The 17,079-nt window shown below is 43.3% G+C and overlaps 1 protein-coding gene across 6 annotated transcripts in view; it reads left to right on the plus strand.

Annotated features, from left to right (window-relative positions):
- Window positions 1-17,079, plus strand: part of LOC308315309 (paired box protein Pax-7-like) — a 70,336-nt gene that overhangs the window by 38,140 nt on the left and 15,117 nt on the right. For all 6 annotated transcript variants that reach the window (XM_080763229.1, XM_080763233.1, XM_080763231.1 and 3 more), the window contains 2 exons: window positions 64-226; window positions 1,539-1,738. In XM_080763229.1, coding sequence (XP_080619355.1) covers window positions 64-226; window positions 1,539-1,738 — 363 coding nt within the window. The remainder of the gene's footprint in view (window positions 1-63; window positions 227-1,538; window positions 1,739-17,079) is intronic.

Raw genomic sequence — 17,079 nt, forward strand, 5'->3', positions numbered from 1 at the left:
AGACATCACACACTAAGTTTTTGTCCTTTTTCGGATTATTTCGTCATTTGTTATTTTCTGCAGGTGTGGTTTAGCAATCGAAGGGCCCGGTGGCGTAAACAAGCAGGAGCCAATCAGCTGGCGGCCTTTAACCACCTGTTACCGGGCGGCTTCCCGCCCACAGGAATGTCATCGCTACCATACCAGCTGCAGGAGTCTGGCTACCCCACAACCTCACTATCACAAGGTACAGGAAACAGTCTGGCTGTACCCCACAACCACACTATCACAAGGTACAGGAGACAGTCTGGCTATACCCCACAACCTCACTATCACAAGGTACAGGAAACAGTCTGGCTGTACCCCACAACCTCACTATCACAAGGTACAGGAGACAGTCTGGCTGTACCCCACAACCTCACTATCACAAGGTACAGGAGACAGTCTGGCTGTACCCCACAACCTCACTATCACAAGGTACAGGAGACAGTCTGGCTGTACCCCACAACCTCACTATCACAAGGTACAGGAAACAGTCTGGCTGTACCCCACAACCACACTATCACAAGGTACAGGAGACAGTCTGGCTATACCCCACAACCACACTATCACAAGGTACAGGAGACAGTCTGGCTGTACCCCACAACCACACTATCACAAGGTACAGGAGACAGTCTGGCTATACACCACAACCACACTATCACAAGGTACAGGAGACAGTCTGGCTATACCCCACAACCTCACTATCACAAGGTACAGGAGACAGTCTGGCTATACCCCACAACCACACTATCACAAGGTACAGGAGACAGTCTGGCTGTACCCCACAACCACACTATTACAAGGTACAGGAGACAGTCTGGCTACCCCACAACCTCACTATCACAAGGTACAGGAGACAGTCTGGCTGTACCCCACAACCACACTATCACAAGGTACAGGAGACAGTCTGGCTGTACCCCACAACCACACTATCACAAGGTACAGGAGACAGTCTGGCTGTACCCCACAACCACACTATCACAAGGTACAGGAGACAGTCTGGCTATACCCCACAACCACACTATCACAAGGTACAGTCTGGCTATACCCCACAACCACACTATCACAAGGTACAGTCTGGCTATACCCCACAACCACACTATCACAAGGTACAGGACGACTGAAGACAAGACATGTCTGTTGTCATATGGGAGTCTAGACCAGCGCTTTTCAACATGGCTTACTGATGTAGAAGACTTATATTAACAGTTGCCCAAAAGCCCTTCAATATGATTAAAAGGATTACTGTGATTCAGAGCCATAGAGTAAGACAGAGTTACGACAACTCCGTTCACTTCATGGGGCCAGTCCAATGGTCTTCTACATAGACAGAATAGGCGAATAGGGACACCGGAAGCTTACAGAATGCTCGCGCGAGTACATGAACTATGTATGATGTACTGTTTTCTTCCCCCTCAATGTCACAACTCTGTCTATACTCTATGGCTCTAGTGTGATTATGGTATACTAAGGTCACATTTCATACATGTCCTGTGTTGTGTTGTGGTCCGGTCCAGACATCAGTGGTACGGTCCACCGACCCCAGCCCCTGCCTCCGTCCTCCATGCACCAGGGCGGTCTGTCCGGCGCCGACGCCGGCTCCGCCTACGGCCTCTCCTCCAACCGCCACGGCTTCTCCAGCTACTCCGATACCTTCATGGGCTCGGGGGTGCCCGGCAACCACGGCAACCCCGTCAGCAACGGCCTCTCCCCACAGGTCGGTGTCCGTGTGTCTGTGTGTGTCCGTGTCCATGTGTGTCCAAGTGCGTGTGCCTGTGTGTGTGTGCGTGCGTGTGTGTGTGTGTGTGTGTGTGTGTGTGTGCGCGCGCGCGTGCGTGCATGTGTGCGTGCGTGTGTGTTGTTGATTTAATGGTAGAGTGTTCCTACTGTGTATATTATTGAGACTGATGGTTTGGAGGGCTGGCTTTGGTTCATATGAATTGTACGTGTGATAAAAAAATACTCCATTTCCATTCCTGTTGTATGTGTGTGTTTGAAAGTTCACCAATCCCGTAGTGCTATAGTGCTTGTGGCTGAAAGTGTGTTTGCGCTCATGCTTGTGTGTGCGTATATTATAATATGCATATCCTCCTGTATATGTACAATATATCTATGTATAATTGAGTGAGCAAGTGTGTGTTAGCCTGGCTAATAAGCCAGACCGAATCAGCCGTTTCTGCCTGCCGGCGGAAATACCACACGACAGTGTGATTTGAGTCTGGCTTATTAGCCAGGCTAAGTGTGTGTATGTTGCACATTTGTGTCTGTGTTTCGTAGCTGGTGTGTGTATGTTGCACAATTGTGTCTATGCATTTAAGTGGCCGCACGCTAGGGTGGTTATGCATTTCTTAAAGTTGCATTTTGTCTTGATGGATGAGTGTCATCATTCTCTGATCCTGTCCAATCAGACAGAAGTATTGTATTGAATCCCTGTTTGTGGGATGGGACTTAACGTGGCACGGTGTCTGTTATTGCCTCATCAGGCAGCAGCTCTCCAGTGACTTTGTGTAAAAGAGTCAGTAAGCAGCGCTGCGCCGATATCCCGTTGCTAACGGGGGAATTGGAACGATAACGTTTTACAATTAATTTTCCTCCCTTACATCCCTGAGTCTCTGTAATTAACTCGATTGTTCGGTGTGCCATGGTTCCAAATGGATTGCGGTTTAAACTTTTAACTACAAAGATGTTGGTTGGAGGACAAATCCTCTCCGCTCCACAGGAGAGACTCTAATGCAGGGAGACATCAGTGAGAAGAAAAGGAATAATCGCGCCCCGCTAATGAGTCTGATCACGGAATTCAGACGGTTTCTCCAAGACATTTTTTAACAGATGTTGCTGTCAATGCAAGTCTGGTGTAATGAATTACAGCCGATAGCCTTCACGGTGCCTTTACTTATCGGGAGTCTTTGTTTCACTGCGGTTTAGTCTGGAATATTGGCCCACTTGAACTTTGGGGGAACAAGTTGAACAACGTTGAATTCCGGGTCTCATTATAACATATCACATTGTACAGTATATTTAGTCTAATAATCTAGTTACTAGACTATTATACTAATATACTAGACTCTTGGAATTGATCAAATCATCCAAACTCTTTGGTTGGTTCATATTCTAATGCCGTAACTACTTCACTGCCCTACAGTAAATATGTTAGACAAAACTCATGATATAATACAGTAAATATGCATTTAGTAAGTTGTGTGTGAGTGTTAAGCTGATATGTCCTGCTCTGGTAAATGGTAAATCAGCCGTGCAGTTTGCTTTGGATTGCCAAGCATTATTTATCTAGGATAAATAGACCTTTTTGATCCTGTGAGATCAATATAGTTTGTTATAGAAGCACCGCTGTGGGCATAAAATAGATGACAGATAGAAAGTGTAGGGAGATATAGCCAAGAATGAAAATAATAAGAAAAAGTTGTAGACAAAAATAATAACTCTGGACTGGCCATCTGCTCTTGGAATGACCAGGTTAACTTTGCATAATGTATTAAATAATAATATTTCAGTAGTAGGGCAAGCTAAGCTACAATAAAAGGTCCTCATTTTGGTTCTTTTGAGCATCTGTAAGCAAAACCTGACAATGTTGGTGGAAGTTTAAATCAGGTTCAGTGTCAGATACTAAAGAAAGAAGTCATTCACCAGACGTTGCTGGGGATTGTGGGCTGTTTTTGTGCGCTTAGGCTATGTGTCAAATGTCAATGTGTTTGTGTGTCGACAAAAACTGAGAGAGAGAGAGAGAGAGAGAGAGAGAGAGAGAGAGAGAGAGAGAGATGCGGGGGATTCATACATTTATCCTCTCTTGGTCTTTTGAACAATAACCATTCCAAATGAGACTGGTCGGGGAGGGGTCTTCTTCTTCACATAATAGGGGAATGGCTGATGTTGATGCAAATCACTGGGAGCGGAGGAAATTATACGCAATTACCCACCAAGGCTGGGCAGTCCGGCCCACCCCCTGCAACAAGATCTCCTTAACAGGCAGAAAATAAGATTGAAATGGTGTTTAAAAAGAGTTGGGAAAATGAAATTCAATGCCACATTTGTCTGCAATTACCCCCGTCATTCACACATATTTTATTGGGAGTTTTTCTTGGCTTCCCCTCCCCTCTCACGCCTGAAATATCTTCCCAAAGATGATGTTGCATGGGACTGCTTTTAGTACCTTCGTTTTCTTTCTTTCTTTTTCCTTTTTTTATTTTTTTTGCAAAGAGGAAGACAGAATTAAGGATTTTGTGACAAAAAGGATATTTGCGCTTGTACTAGAGAGTTGGGTGGGGGGATAACAGAAGCATTTTCCATCCTGTGCTCATGTGTTTGATTGTTAATCGTGGTGGTGAGGCTTAATGCTCCACACTCACCGACCTGCATAAATACACAGTAAATTCCCACTGTTAATCTAACTCAATAGAGCGTACAAATGGACCCTTATGGTTCCATTTGCACTCTCTGTGGAGTTAAATCAACACTAATGATTTTTCAGTGTATCAGGAAACACGGGCCGGCTTCCTTTATGATAAAATAACAGCACGCGGGCACAGTTTAACATCGGGGATTACCACACTTGCTGTCCCCGGCCCCGCCACGCAAGGAAGGAAGGAAGAAAAAAAGAGTGTTCTATTATCCTTACTTAGATTTTGCATACGTATGAGTTAGTGTATTAAGTGTTCGGCATACAAAGTGATTTATTTAATTCAATTTCCCTGTGATTGCCAAGAATAGAATAGTGAATAGTAATATTCACATACTGTGCATACCCCATTCCGTTGACTGAACTCATGGTGGGAAATGGGCATAGTAAAGCTAGAATTATGATTCAACATTTCTCCATTTGCGTTTCAATTATGGAAACATTTGATTAAACAATAATAAGAATTGAATTAGAATTGATAACAAATAAGAAAAATATGATGAATATCTGACCAGCTGATTGAATGATTAAAAAGGTGATATTTCTAGTTATTTTTAATTTCTTGTCCACCGTTGGAGTTACAACATGGCAAGATATCTACATACCACAAACCTTTACCAAAGTGTTCCAGCGTCTCCACCTCTCCATCACTTCACCTATCCTTTACCTCTTAACATACACAATCATTTCCTGGTCTTTCCCCCAAAAAGGACTAGCCTATAGTAGCCACACTGACACAACCCTATACTCTCCATTGTGGCCGACAAAATGCACACACTGTTCTATATGCACTTATATAAATAGCTGATATATATATATATATATATATATATATATATATATATATATATATATATATATATATATAATTGGGTTTCCAATCACTTTGGATTATGTGCGTGGCTGCGTGTGTTCGTGCACTATATGTGTATGCATTCACTTTCATGTGCAACGAGACATTTAAATTAAAGTGAGGAATGACAATTTATTTTAACTTGTATATTTATAACATCCAGCGTGATTACTTATATATGTACATTTTACAGGCCTCATTAGTGTTTTGATTCAAATCTTCGGTGGAATGTGCCTTTGTGTTAATAGGATTTACACTTGATTATGTGGAAACCAACCAAGATTGAGTTTGGATAATGGGTCCCATGCATATCCTTATGTCGTTTACTTGTTTTGTTCAATCACCACATGGTGGTGGTTCTGATTCCTCAGTCAGTATATATTCATGTCAAGTTAAACATCGATTATCTGTAGGTAAAAGAAACACATGACTAATACTGCAAACTTCCATTCAATTAAAACACCAGTTGACTGGCACAACTTGAAGCTATGCAATGAAATGAAAGCACATTATGTAATGATATATTATTCTAAATACCAAGTGCTATACAAGTAGAATTCCAAGCAGAACCTACTGACGTGTTTAAATCAGTACGGTATAGTGCAACATATACAGCCAACCCATTATTTTGTCTTGTGTTTTACTAGTTGTAAATCCTCAAAACCTTCCGAGCTGCAGGTGTACTCAAAATAAAAAAATTACTTACTTGTTTTATGAGCTTTCAGACAATACTTTATACAGTCTGGTGTTTAAGTACATGTCGGCAGCCATCCAGCTGGAAGGCACACTGCATGGTACAGTATATAGCCTAGCTTATACTGTAAGAGAGAGCTTCTTCCAGCATCCATTCATTTCTATGTGTTTTGACAGAGAAGAAACATATACTTCATCACAGAATAAGAAATCCCATCAAATACGAGGAACACTGCCTCAGCAAATCCATTTGATATAGAAACCAATATTCATTCATAAGCTGGAATGTATACTGTATATGAAAGATACATTTTGGGAGTGAATGCTGCGTGTTTTTAGTGGATATTGTATTCGCTGCCTATTATTATATATATTTTTTTGAAATAGCGTCAACATTGTGGGGTTCACTGCCGTTGACCCTTTCATCATGTTCCCGCAAGCATTTACATGAGATAACAATGTCGGAGGAATTTTACTGCAGATCCCGCACTTCAAAATAGGAAAGACGTGTGTGCCGCGTGCGTGACAGGCAATAATTCAATTTGAAACTGGCATATTGCATTTGGAATCTAATTCACACCAGCCATTTTGTTGCCTCCTCCCATAAAAATTTAATGCGAAAAGAATTAGACCCCCCCCCACCCCCACCCCCCGACTTTCATGTGGGGAGCGAGTGAGAGCGAGTGAGTGTGCAGCCAATTCTGTGTCTTACTGAGTGGAAGGGACATGTGACAATATGAACACAGAACACACCGACGCCGAGGCAGAGGACAGAGCTATACAGGCCTGTTGTCCCTTGCATGACCACTGACCAGGCATTTTAATAATTTAACTCTTGAGAGTGCACAACGCTCTTACAACCCTGCCTCATCAAATGAAGCTATATTTCTCTATGCAAAAACACACTTACACAAATTCATTCATTCAACAAAACAGAACAGCAACATTTTCCCTCGTTGTGTGAAATACATGTTTAAAAACAGTTGCAGACACTTGGCGGTAAGTTTGCAATGAAAGATTTAAATTGACCGTATGTAATGGAAGAGCAGATCTTTAATTTAAGCTATCATTCCACGTGGTTGGGGGACGTTACAGGATTCCAATCCATCAGAGTTTTAATAATCATAGTTACAATATAACAGTAAAGTCCCATCAATTGCTTTACAAAAAAACAGATACCAATGTTTATTTCCAAATGGCAGAGCAGAGTGATAAACTGCATCCAAGGGCTTGAGGACAGAAAGGAGCAGCTTTTCTATAGATGACATCTCCGTAAATCTATTTGGCCATTTTTTAACCAGGGCGAGAAACGTCCTTTGGGTTATCGTATGTCTGCATAAGGAATAGTTAAGGCAGGAGGGTGATGTCGGGCCGCTAATCCCTATATCTGTCAGAAGGACATGAGAACCTGCTGCTGAAAAGAGAGAAACAAAACAGGAGGACACCCAAAAGACGTAGAACAAGAAGTAGTAAAACGTCACTCTCAGGCTTTTGCAATGTTGTACATTTTATTAAAGAAACATCACCTGAAGATCTTCAGAGTTTCTTAATGGATGGAGCTCTCTCACCATAGACTAGATGGGGAGGGAGGGATGTATAGACTTAAATAAAGAAAAACTAATTTAACATCAACATCAATCCCATTATTCTTACCAAATCAATAACCAATTTGCGAAATGTTGCAAAGCGATGATGTAAGGCGCCTCGGCGCGTCGTTTCATATCATGGGGCATGCAGAATGTATATGTTTTTTTTATTGATAGTTCCAAGTGGAGATTGACAGGAAGGAGGGAGAGGGGAGAAGGGGAGAGACATGCAGCAAAGGTCGTCATGAACGGGACTCGAACACGCGCCATGCTGCCAGGTCAGAGCCTATATGGCATGGGCCTGGACCACTAGGCACAGCGGGCGCCCTGAATGTGTATGTTTGACGTCATTATTTCGACATTTCGTGGAAAAATTCACAGAAGACATAAGGCATTCTTTTGGGCCACAGGACGGGTTTATTGATCTCATCAGAAGAATAGGATTTTAAACAGAAAACATCAAATTTGTCAACGTTTCCCTAGTATATACAGTATATGCACTGAGGATTGTATACAGTGAGGCCAGGAGCATGAGAAGGAAGGAGAGAGGGGAGAAAGAGACAACGAGTGGATAGCCTGGGTATTCAGTGAGTGGTGAGGGGGGGGGGGGGGGGGTGTGGGGAGGAGAGGGGAGGAGATGGAAGGGGGGGGATCAGAGCTCGCTGTGGCGCTCCCCGACTCTCTCCCTTTGATCCACATCCCCAGGCCCTGCCTGCCTGCCTGCCTGCCGCTCAGCGAGCGCTAGCTCAGGCGTCCGCTAGTGATTCCTGACAACTGTCGGACCGAGATAAGGGGGTGGGGGTTGAGGATGGGGGGGAAGGGGGGAGAGAGGGAGAGGAGGGTGAGCACTCCAAACACCCTTCAACGGGAAACACACACCACTACTGTACTTCCACGTCACACTTATTTTTTGTATTTTTCTATTTTTCTATTTTATAAATAAGCAAATGAGAGATGAATTACGTTTAAAGAGTGAGGGGTTTGCCAAAAATATGCAGGAGGAGAGAGAGAGAGGAAAGAGAGACAACAAGAGATTTGGCTGCTCTCCGCGTTCTCTTTCGATCATCCCGCCTTCATCCTCCACATCCATTGCCCCAACTCCCCCATTACTCCCCCCCTCAAACCCTACCTCCCCTGGTTGCCCCTCCTTCCCTCTGCCCCAAAACTCCCTCTGCCCCCTTTCTACATGACACCACGCACCTGAATGTCAATGATTGTTGTGCTCTTATAATGTGCTCTCCTCAGGCGCTCTTAAAACTCAAGGGTATTAAAGCCCCCCCCCCCCCCAACCAATCGTCCGGGGCACGCTGTCAGCTGGCACGCTCCTGTGTCAACTAATCAAAGGATGAGCACATATTATTTACTTTGCCTCCCCTTACTACTTAGAGAGAGAGAGAGAGAGAGAGGGGATGGAGTACGGAGGTTATAGTGGGGAGAGGAGGGGGTGATACTTGTTAATTGGAAGGCACCCGTAATACTGACACTGTGGCAGGAATGAAGAAAATAAATAAAGGAAAAATAAATAAAACACAACCTGTTCTGGGAGAGCTTCCGAGAGCCTGCATGGGGAATTTAAATATCCAACACTGATGGAATAGATTTAAATCCATGTTTTTACCTCTTTGTTTAAAATAGTGCTGCGTTGATGTGCGGATGATGAGAGATCTCCGCCTGTCTGCAGGACATTTCTAAATCTAAGGTAGTTGCTATACATCGGCGAGAATGGCCGCTATAATATAAACCTATTCCCAAAGCTTTGAAAATGAATAATATCACCGCCTCAATCAATGTGAAGGACTACCATAAGATTGGTTCTACAGTTTCCCAGTTTGAGCAATGAAAGCTGAGTGTCCTCAGTCCTCAGTAGAGCAAAGCCTAAAGACATAAGTCTATACATTATGTGTTGCACCTGCCACTGTACACATGTAACATCCGGAACAAATTGGTACAAATGGAACCAAATTGACTCTTACAGGTCCATTTGGTTACTGTATACACTCAGAGTTTCAAATGGATAAATTAACTCTGAGGACTTTACTGTGTACCTCAGCAGCAGTGGAAATTAACCACTTAAACCACTTAAACCCTATACACTTAAACCCTATACAGCCCTGGGGTCCCCCAGGGCTCTATTCTAGATCCTCAAGTATTACGCTCTAGTCTACACCAACTCTCTTCACTGAAAATAGACGATCTACAGATTGCCTATATTTTCACTGTACATTCACCCCAGAATTCAGATGATTTTGATTGATTGCTTGATTGATTGATTGGGTTGAAATTTGTATTGACAAAATGCATTATTCTATTGTTTGTAGCGACTGGCGTTCTGCATGTCACTCTGGTAATGGAACTTTTGGTTCTGCATGTCACTCTGGTAATGGAACTTTTGGTTCTGCATGTCACTCTGGTAATGGAACTTTTGGTTCTGCATGTCACTCTGGTAATGGAACTTTTTGGTTGAGAGTGCAAGCTATCCTGAGGAGCACCTCCCACAGGTTGGGCATGGCAGACTCCACCACAGGAAATGAATACACTATGTTATTGACTATTTGATTCATATCCTGGCTTTTTTTCTCTTTTTTACTTTCTCTCCCTACTATGTTCTCCTCACCTCCCCTTCCACTGCTTTTCCATATAATTCCCTCTCTCCATCTGTGGCCTCTCTCTTTCTCTCTCCCTCTCTCTCTCTCTCTCTCTCTCTCTCTCTCTCTCTCTCTCTCTCCATCTCTCTCCATTCCGCCCTGCCAGATGAAAGGGTCCGGGGCGGAAAAATCAAAACTCTATTTAAATGCAAGGCCGCTTTTGTGCGGGGCGAGAGATGCTTCACCCCTCCAGCAGCCAATGGGGGAGTTGTTGCGTTTCCCCGATAAATAGCCAAATATAACGGAATGCGATTTACATTTATCTCACGGAGGCAGCCAATATGACTTTCTGTAAATCCTGGAAGATGAGGATTTAAGTGAGGATGGACCACTGCATGCAATCTGAGGGCGCCAGCGCACTAGACCACCACAAATGTAACCAAATGGACCCTTAAGAGTCCATCATGGTTGCATTTGTTACATATAGATAAATTAACACTAAGGATTTGACTGTGCACTCTCATACAACACGTGCCTTTTCCATAAGGGCTTTTGAAGGAAATTAATGTGTGCTTGCGGGATTTTCAGAGAAGAAATTCAATCTATCAGTTATTATCTTCTATATTCCTCAAGTTCTTTATTATTTAAGAGCTTTTTCTCCTGCCTTTACTCTCAAGGGAGGGAACAATGGCCATCATATCGGAAAGAATGATGTGAATTGATACCCTGACCATCAAATGTTATAGGAGTATTATTAAATCCCAAACCACAGCACAGTATATGCATTTATGAATATATATGCAGGGGTTTAGGGTTCACCCGACTGCAAGCTTTGGTTTGGTTTGGATTGCTTCCACCCGCAAATGGTCTGATAAGTTGCTATACTGCACTGAAGGGACAATATAACAATAATTACAATGCAAGCCAGTGGAGATCATGGAAACTTATATGGGGACTTCAGGTCAATTTGTCCACTCCTATATTTAAATTAACACTTTTAACAGTTGCATAATGTTTTGTGAAAGCTTCCCATATGAGTATCTGTGACTCATTCGACTCATTTGTCTCCTCCTGGCTGTTCAAAGTGTCCTTGAGCAAGACACTGAACCATTAACTACTACTCCCGATGAGCAGGTTGGCTTTTAGTTTCTTCTGCTGTCAGTGTGTGAATGTGCTCCATCTGAGCAGCCATCTGCTTGGTGAAGCCCCCCCCCCCCAGGGACCGAGAGAGGGCAAGATCCAAAATAAAATACAGACTGCCGTAGTCGGTCGGTAACTCCCGTCCGCCCTGGAGAGACCAGAAATGCTCCTTCTCCTTTTACTTTCCCTTAACAATGCACCACATTCAAAGCTGTGTGTGTGAAGGGTGCATGTGTGTGTCCGTCTGGGCTGAACCTAGAGTTCAAAGCAAATCTCAGAGGTCCAGGAGGTCATGTGGAGTCTGGACTGGGCCACCCTCGTGAACCCCATGGCAGTCGTACAGGGTTCACGGGGTTGAGGAGGGGGTCCATGTGCTCCCTCTTGGTTCCAGATACTGTTCTGACACTAGGGGGGACCGTGATTTATTTGAAGGCGGAAAAACACATGGGGTGGGTATAGGTGTTGAATTCGATTCGGCGGGTTCTAAAATCTACGTGTGATATTTCTATCCCGTTGAGTTTTGTGACACTTGAAACGGCGTAATGGACGTTCCATTACGCCCTCCGAGTTTTGGTTTGGACTGATATTGTCAGAAACCTTATTACAGCATTTGAGTCTATAATAAACAGAAAATCCTGACTGTCTCAGATTGTGGAACCAAATGTTTCCATATACAGTTACTCTCAAAGTTAAATGAAATCTGTGACTATAAGTAATATGTTTTGGTTAAAACAAAATGTATTATTAAAAGGTTGAAGATATAAGAAGAATACAGTATATTCCAATAGAAAGCATTCCTGTGGGTATCCTGTATGTTCTCATTGATAGGATGAATATGGTATCCCCACTCGAAAATGTAAAGAGCTGGAGAGAGGGTTATGAATACCTTTTATGATTACTATTACTATGATTGCCAATATAGAGCTACTTTTAACACAAAAACAGAACAAGACTTACTGCAGATTTTACTGTGTAAATCTCGCTTCTATGTTCCCTCTCTCCGTCTCTCTCTCTCTCTCTCTCTCTCTCTCTCTCTCTCTCTCTCTCTCCCGCTCTCTCTCTCGTCAGGTCCCCAGCTGGCTCATGCTGTCAGCGGCCCTGTGCCTCTCTCTCCAGCTGAGAGTCATTCCTCTGTTTATTTACATGTCATTATGGCTCGGAGGTGACAGATATTAGCACTGTCAAGAACTATTTGACCTGACATTCTTCAGCGGAGTGGCTCCCCGCTGCGTTCAGCAAACACACAGCGCCACCCCTCCCTTCTCTATCCCACTCCACTCCTTCATCTCTCCCTCCTTCGCTCGCCTCAGCTGCTTCCCTCTGCGCTCGCGAAAGGAGTTTTGTAAATAGTTTGTTGTGAGAGCTCGAAACGAAACAAAGCAAATCAAAAAACTACACATCACTGCATCACGGTCGGTTCCGCCAACAACCACGCAGGGAGATGTTTGGTTGGAAATAGAGGCTGCATGGTGCAGGTCTTGAGTCAGTAACTAATTATAATGTCACAGTTATGCATTACACAGCTGATTGAGCTGCCAGTGCAGCTCAGCTCAGCGAGCTGATGTTAAAAGTTAGAATCTACATAAGCAGTCATCCCATAAAGCTATTTCACTGAAACCTCTGTGTAATTTATAATCTGTCATAGGACATTGTCGCATGCCAAAAATAGCGGATCTGCAAGCTCACGAGGGATTGTGAGCTTGTAGCTGCTGTTCAACGAAGTACAAATGAGGCTTAATTTTCCCGTGCTATCTCTGTGTGCATCTCTCTAGTGATTAATTGATTGATTGATTATTTGATTGATTGAAAATGTTTCACAGTGAGTATAGAATGGATACATTTCAAACGAAAGCACAAGTCAATACAAAAACTGCATGCATGCTACGAGGACGAAACCATGAAAAGCACTAGGACTCCATTTTCAATTCATCAGAACATTTAAAGGTGGACAAATATACACAGGAAATCATCATACAGTTAAAGAAAGTAAAAAAGGGAAAAACATGTACAGTATGGGACAAAAGGAGGGGGGAAAGTAGACAGATCCAAATACTCAAATGTCCATCCTCGTGTCCTCGTGTCCTCGCGGGGACATGCCTGTGGCCCCAGCTCGTTGATCACAGTGAGCCGTGTCGGCCATATGTCTGCTGTCTCTCTCGGCTAACGCCATGCGAGAAGACGACAGCTTGTTTGGCTGCGTGCTAATCGGCATCATCTGGGCCAACCGTGTTGTCGCCCAGTTCCTGTCACCACCAATCAAGCGCCTAATTTGAATCAATTAAAGGTATCCAGACATGCTGCAACCCCCCACCCTTCCCCCCTCTCTCTTTCTCTCTCCTCTCTCTCTCTCTCTCTCTCTCTCTCTCTCTCTCTCCCAGAGTCTCTCTCTCTGTTCCGAAACTTCCGAAACTATGGAGAGTTGGGAAATTAGACTAACCAGAAGCTAAATGGTTCGAGTCTGTCTGTCTGTCTGTCTGTCTGTCTGTCTGTCTGTCTGTCTGTCTGTCTGTCTGTCTGAAAATGAAACAATTTGCCTCAACACCATTTTTAGGTTGAAAGCATGTTAACTGATATGGTTGTGCGATGAAGTATACATTAGCCTGTGCGTCTGTACGAGGTTCCTCACAAAGAGAAGACAATTTGGTGTAATGACTTTGAGAATAAGAAAGGGAAGAGAGAGAGAGAGAGAGAGAGAGAGAGACAGAGAGGCAAATGGAAAGAGGTGAGACACAGGATGGGAAAACAGAGGAGGATGAAGTGAAGGGGAAAATAAGAGTCAGGGACGCTTCCCCTGCACCCACCATGACCAAATCTGCTAATTGAATTGATGCACTGGCTTTTATTTTGGAAATAGCCACTTAGTGTGCCGAGATGAGGGCCCCTCGCCCAGCCGAATCCTCATTTTGATGAGAAGGGGGGAAAGGAATATTAGCAAGGCGGTCTGGAAACGGGAAAATAAATCCCACATTCTATCAATATATACATGATGGATTTTGATGAGATTCAGAGGGTGGCGAGCAGAGGGCAGGGCAGGTCTGCGTTTATCAAGACAGAGAGATGGACAAGATGGAGACAGGGGATGCACGAATGCAAGAAAGAACCATGGTGTCATCTTAGCCCACACAGTAAAACCGTTAATTAAAACAACACCTAAGCTCTTTTGTAGTGGGAGCTCCATTCTGCTCTTTTTCATCGCTCTGTAATGACAATCAATTCTCAGGATGTAAGTGATCAAGACCTTTATAAACTACCAGTCCAGTCCGTTTGAATCTCGTAATGAATTCCCCGCACGGCACAGCCATAACATAGCCAGTCGAAGATCATTGCCAGTATCCACTTCGCCTCTGTACTGCGAATACACATAATACTTAGGTCTCTGTATCTAAGAATGACTGAAACTTACTGTAACTTGGAGCATCTAAAGCCCTAACCACACCAAAGGGTCACCATGCAACTCCTTGGGTCCAAACGGTTGCAAGGAGTTAACGCTAAAACCGTCTTGAGCCTTTGGTGTGGTCCACACACAAGGTGGAAAAGGTCATCATTTGCGAGTCCTAAGATATGACCAATTGTCTCCCATGGGTTTATAGTTAGTGCAGCTCTACATTTTGAAGACATCAAAGGTATTTTACGGTCACTGTCACATGTCCCTCCATTTAGCACACCTCACATGACACAATGTATTTGTCTTTCAGGACTGTAAGTTTGCGAAGTTGGTTTGTTGCTGCTGCTTTAACTATATATCTAAACATGCCTTCTTCGTAACGTTGCATTGGATTCATTTTCTTTCTGCCAGTAAAGAGGGAGTTCGGATTTTCTGGATTATTGCCTCTGACAAAACTACATCTGCTGCTGGTAGAATGGCATTAGCTGATCTCATAATTACCTCTGATTGCATCAGATACTCTCCGTTCAGTATCGCTGTGTATGGCAATTAACGCCTTGCATCTCCAGTTTCAATGGAAGTGTTGATGGATTGAGCACGACACCAGAGATTCTGACGTGGGCTTAGTTTTGTCTATGCGAGCAATGTTGTCTTTGTGCAATTGGCCACTTACTGGCCTGACTCCACAAGCCTATAGCCTGATTTATACTGCCAAAATAGACAATCTATGCTACGTCGACCTGCTATTTTTGTGGACTTAAGCATACAGGATAAAAGACAATGGGAGGGGGAAAAAGTCACTTATTGGTTGGATATTGGTCCGTGGATCGCAGATAAATTACGTATAAATGCGTTTGATTCAAGTATTTTATCTTAGGTCCTACTGGGCAACTGTGAGTGAAAGGTGAGAGGGTCCTCTTATGGCCCGGTGAGGTGGGTGAGCGATTGTGGGAGATAGTGTCATGCGTGGCTTCCTTGAGATAACCCCCGACCCATTCCGGATGCCGTCTTCTCATCTACCATCGCCAGCCTGCTACCTGGAGACATTTCAGGACAGCTTCTAAATACAGAGAACCGGGAAGTCTTAATCCACTCACTTCCACAGTGTGTGTATGTGCATGCACAACACATGCACGCGCACTTGTAAATGTGTGCGTGTGTATGCAATGCATGCTTTTTATTTTGTGCTGTATCCCTTTGTCCTTCCTCCACTCATCCCCGCCATGGATTTTTTTTATAGGGAAATATAATTTAATCCCGTTCTAATTTGTCCCTCATTTTATGTCTCTTGGATATACAGTAAAGTCTTATTCCTTCACATGCAAATTTACTCAACAGCTATTCTGTGAATGTCCTCCACTAGTGCTTTTGCTTTACAAATAGATCCTTGTGGAGAAGGGGGCCATGATGCAGCAGTAGTGGCTGAGAAATATGCATCAAAGACATATGGTGATGTGTAGTTCTCTTCTCTTGAGCCATCAATGTCTCATTAGTACTGCCACAAAGAAAACAGTTGCACTGGGTCTGCTAATGTTTGTTTTATATAGATCAAATCATCTTTATCTCTTGCTTCTGCGCTCTCTGATCGATGGACCTGAAACCTAACTGTTTAGCTGAACAGGTTCAGAAAAATCTTTTGAGATATGTGATTATGGCTAGAGAATTGGAGGTTAAATTCACTTCATGGAACTGTAGGGGTTTACAAAAAATCAAAAAGGTTAAGCAGGTGATGGGGAGGTTAAAAGATATCCACTCGAATATTGTCTTTCTCCAGGAAACACATTTGATACTGAATGAGGACACTAGGATTAGGAAAAGATGGCGAGGGGAGGTGTTTTCGGCACCTTTCACTTCCCAGGCTAGAGGGGTCATGACTCTTATACACAAATCTATCCCATTTAATGTTACTAAGGTAATTGCCGACAAAATGGGGCGATATTTGATAATTCAAGGTAATCTTTTTGCAGAGTGTCTTATTTTGGTAAATATCTACGCACCAAACAATGATGACCCAAAGTTTTTCAGTAAGTTATTTCTATTATTGACATCTCTTGGGGGTCATTATCTGATAGCGAGGGACTGGAATGTGACCCCTAATCCTACTGAAGATAGATCCACTCACTCAGACAAGACTCACTCTAAAAGTAGGGAAGTTATTCACCAGTTTTACAAAGACTTAAATCTTAGAGACATATGGAGAGATAGAAACCCTGGTGTATCTGCATATTCATGCTATTCTAGTACATACAAAACGTACAGTAGAATTGATTTATTTCTGGTTTCTGCAAGTCTTGTAAATAGACTTAAGACTGTTATGTATGATAGTATCCTAATTTCAGATCATGCTCCTAATAGTTTGATTTATGTAGACCCAGGTCGGATGAGACCCCCCTAAGTGGAGGTTT

The sequence above is a fragment of the Protomyctophum bolini genome, assembly GCF_963924005.1.
Source record: "Protomyctophum bolini genome assembly, chromosome: 5".
Classification (NCBI taxonomy): domain Eukaryota; kingdom Metazoa; phylum Chordata; class Actinopteri; order Myctophiformes; family Myctophidae; genus Protomyctophum; species Protomyctophum bolini.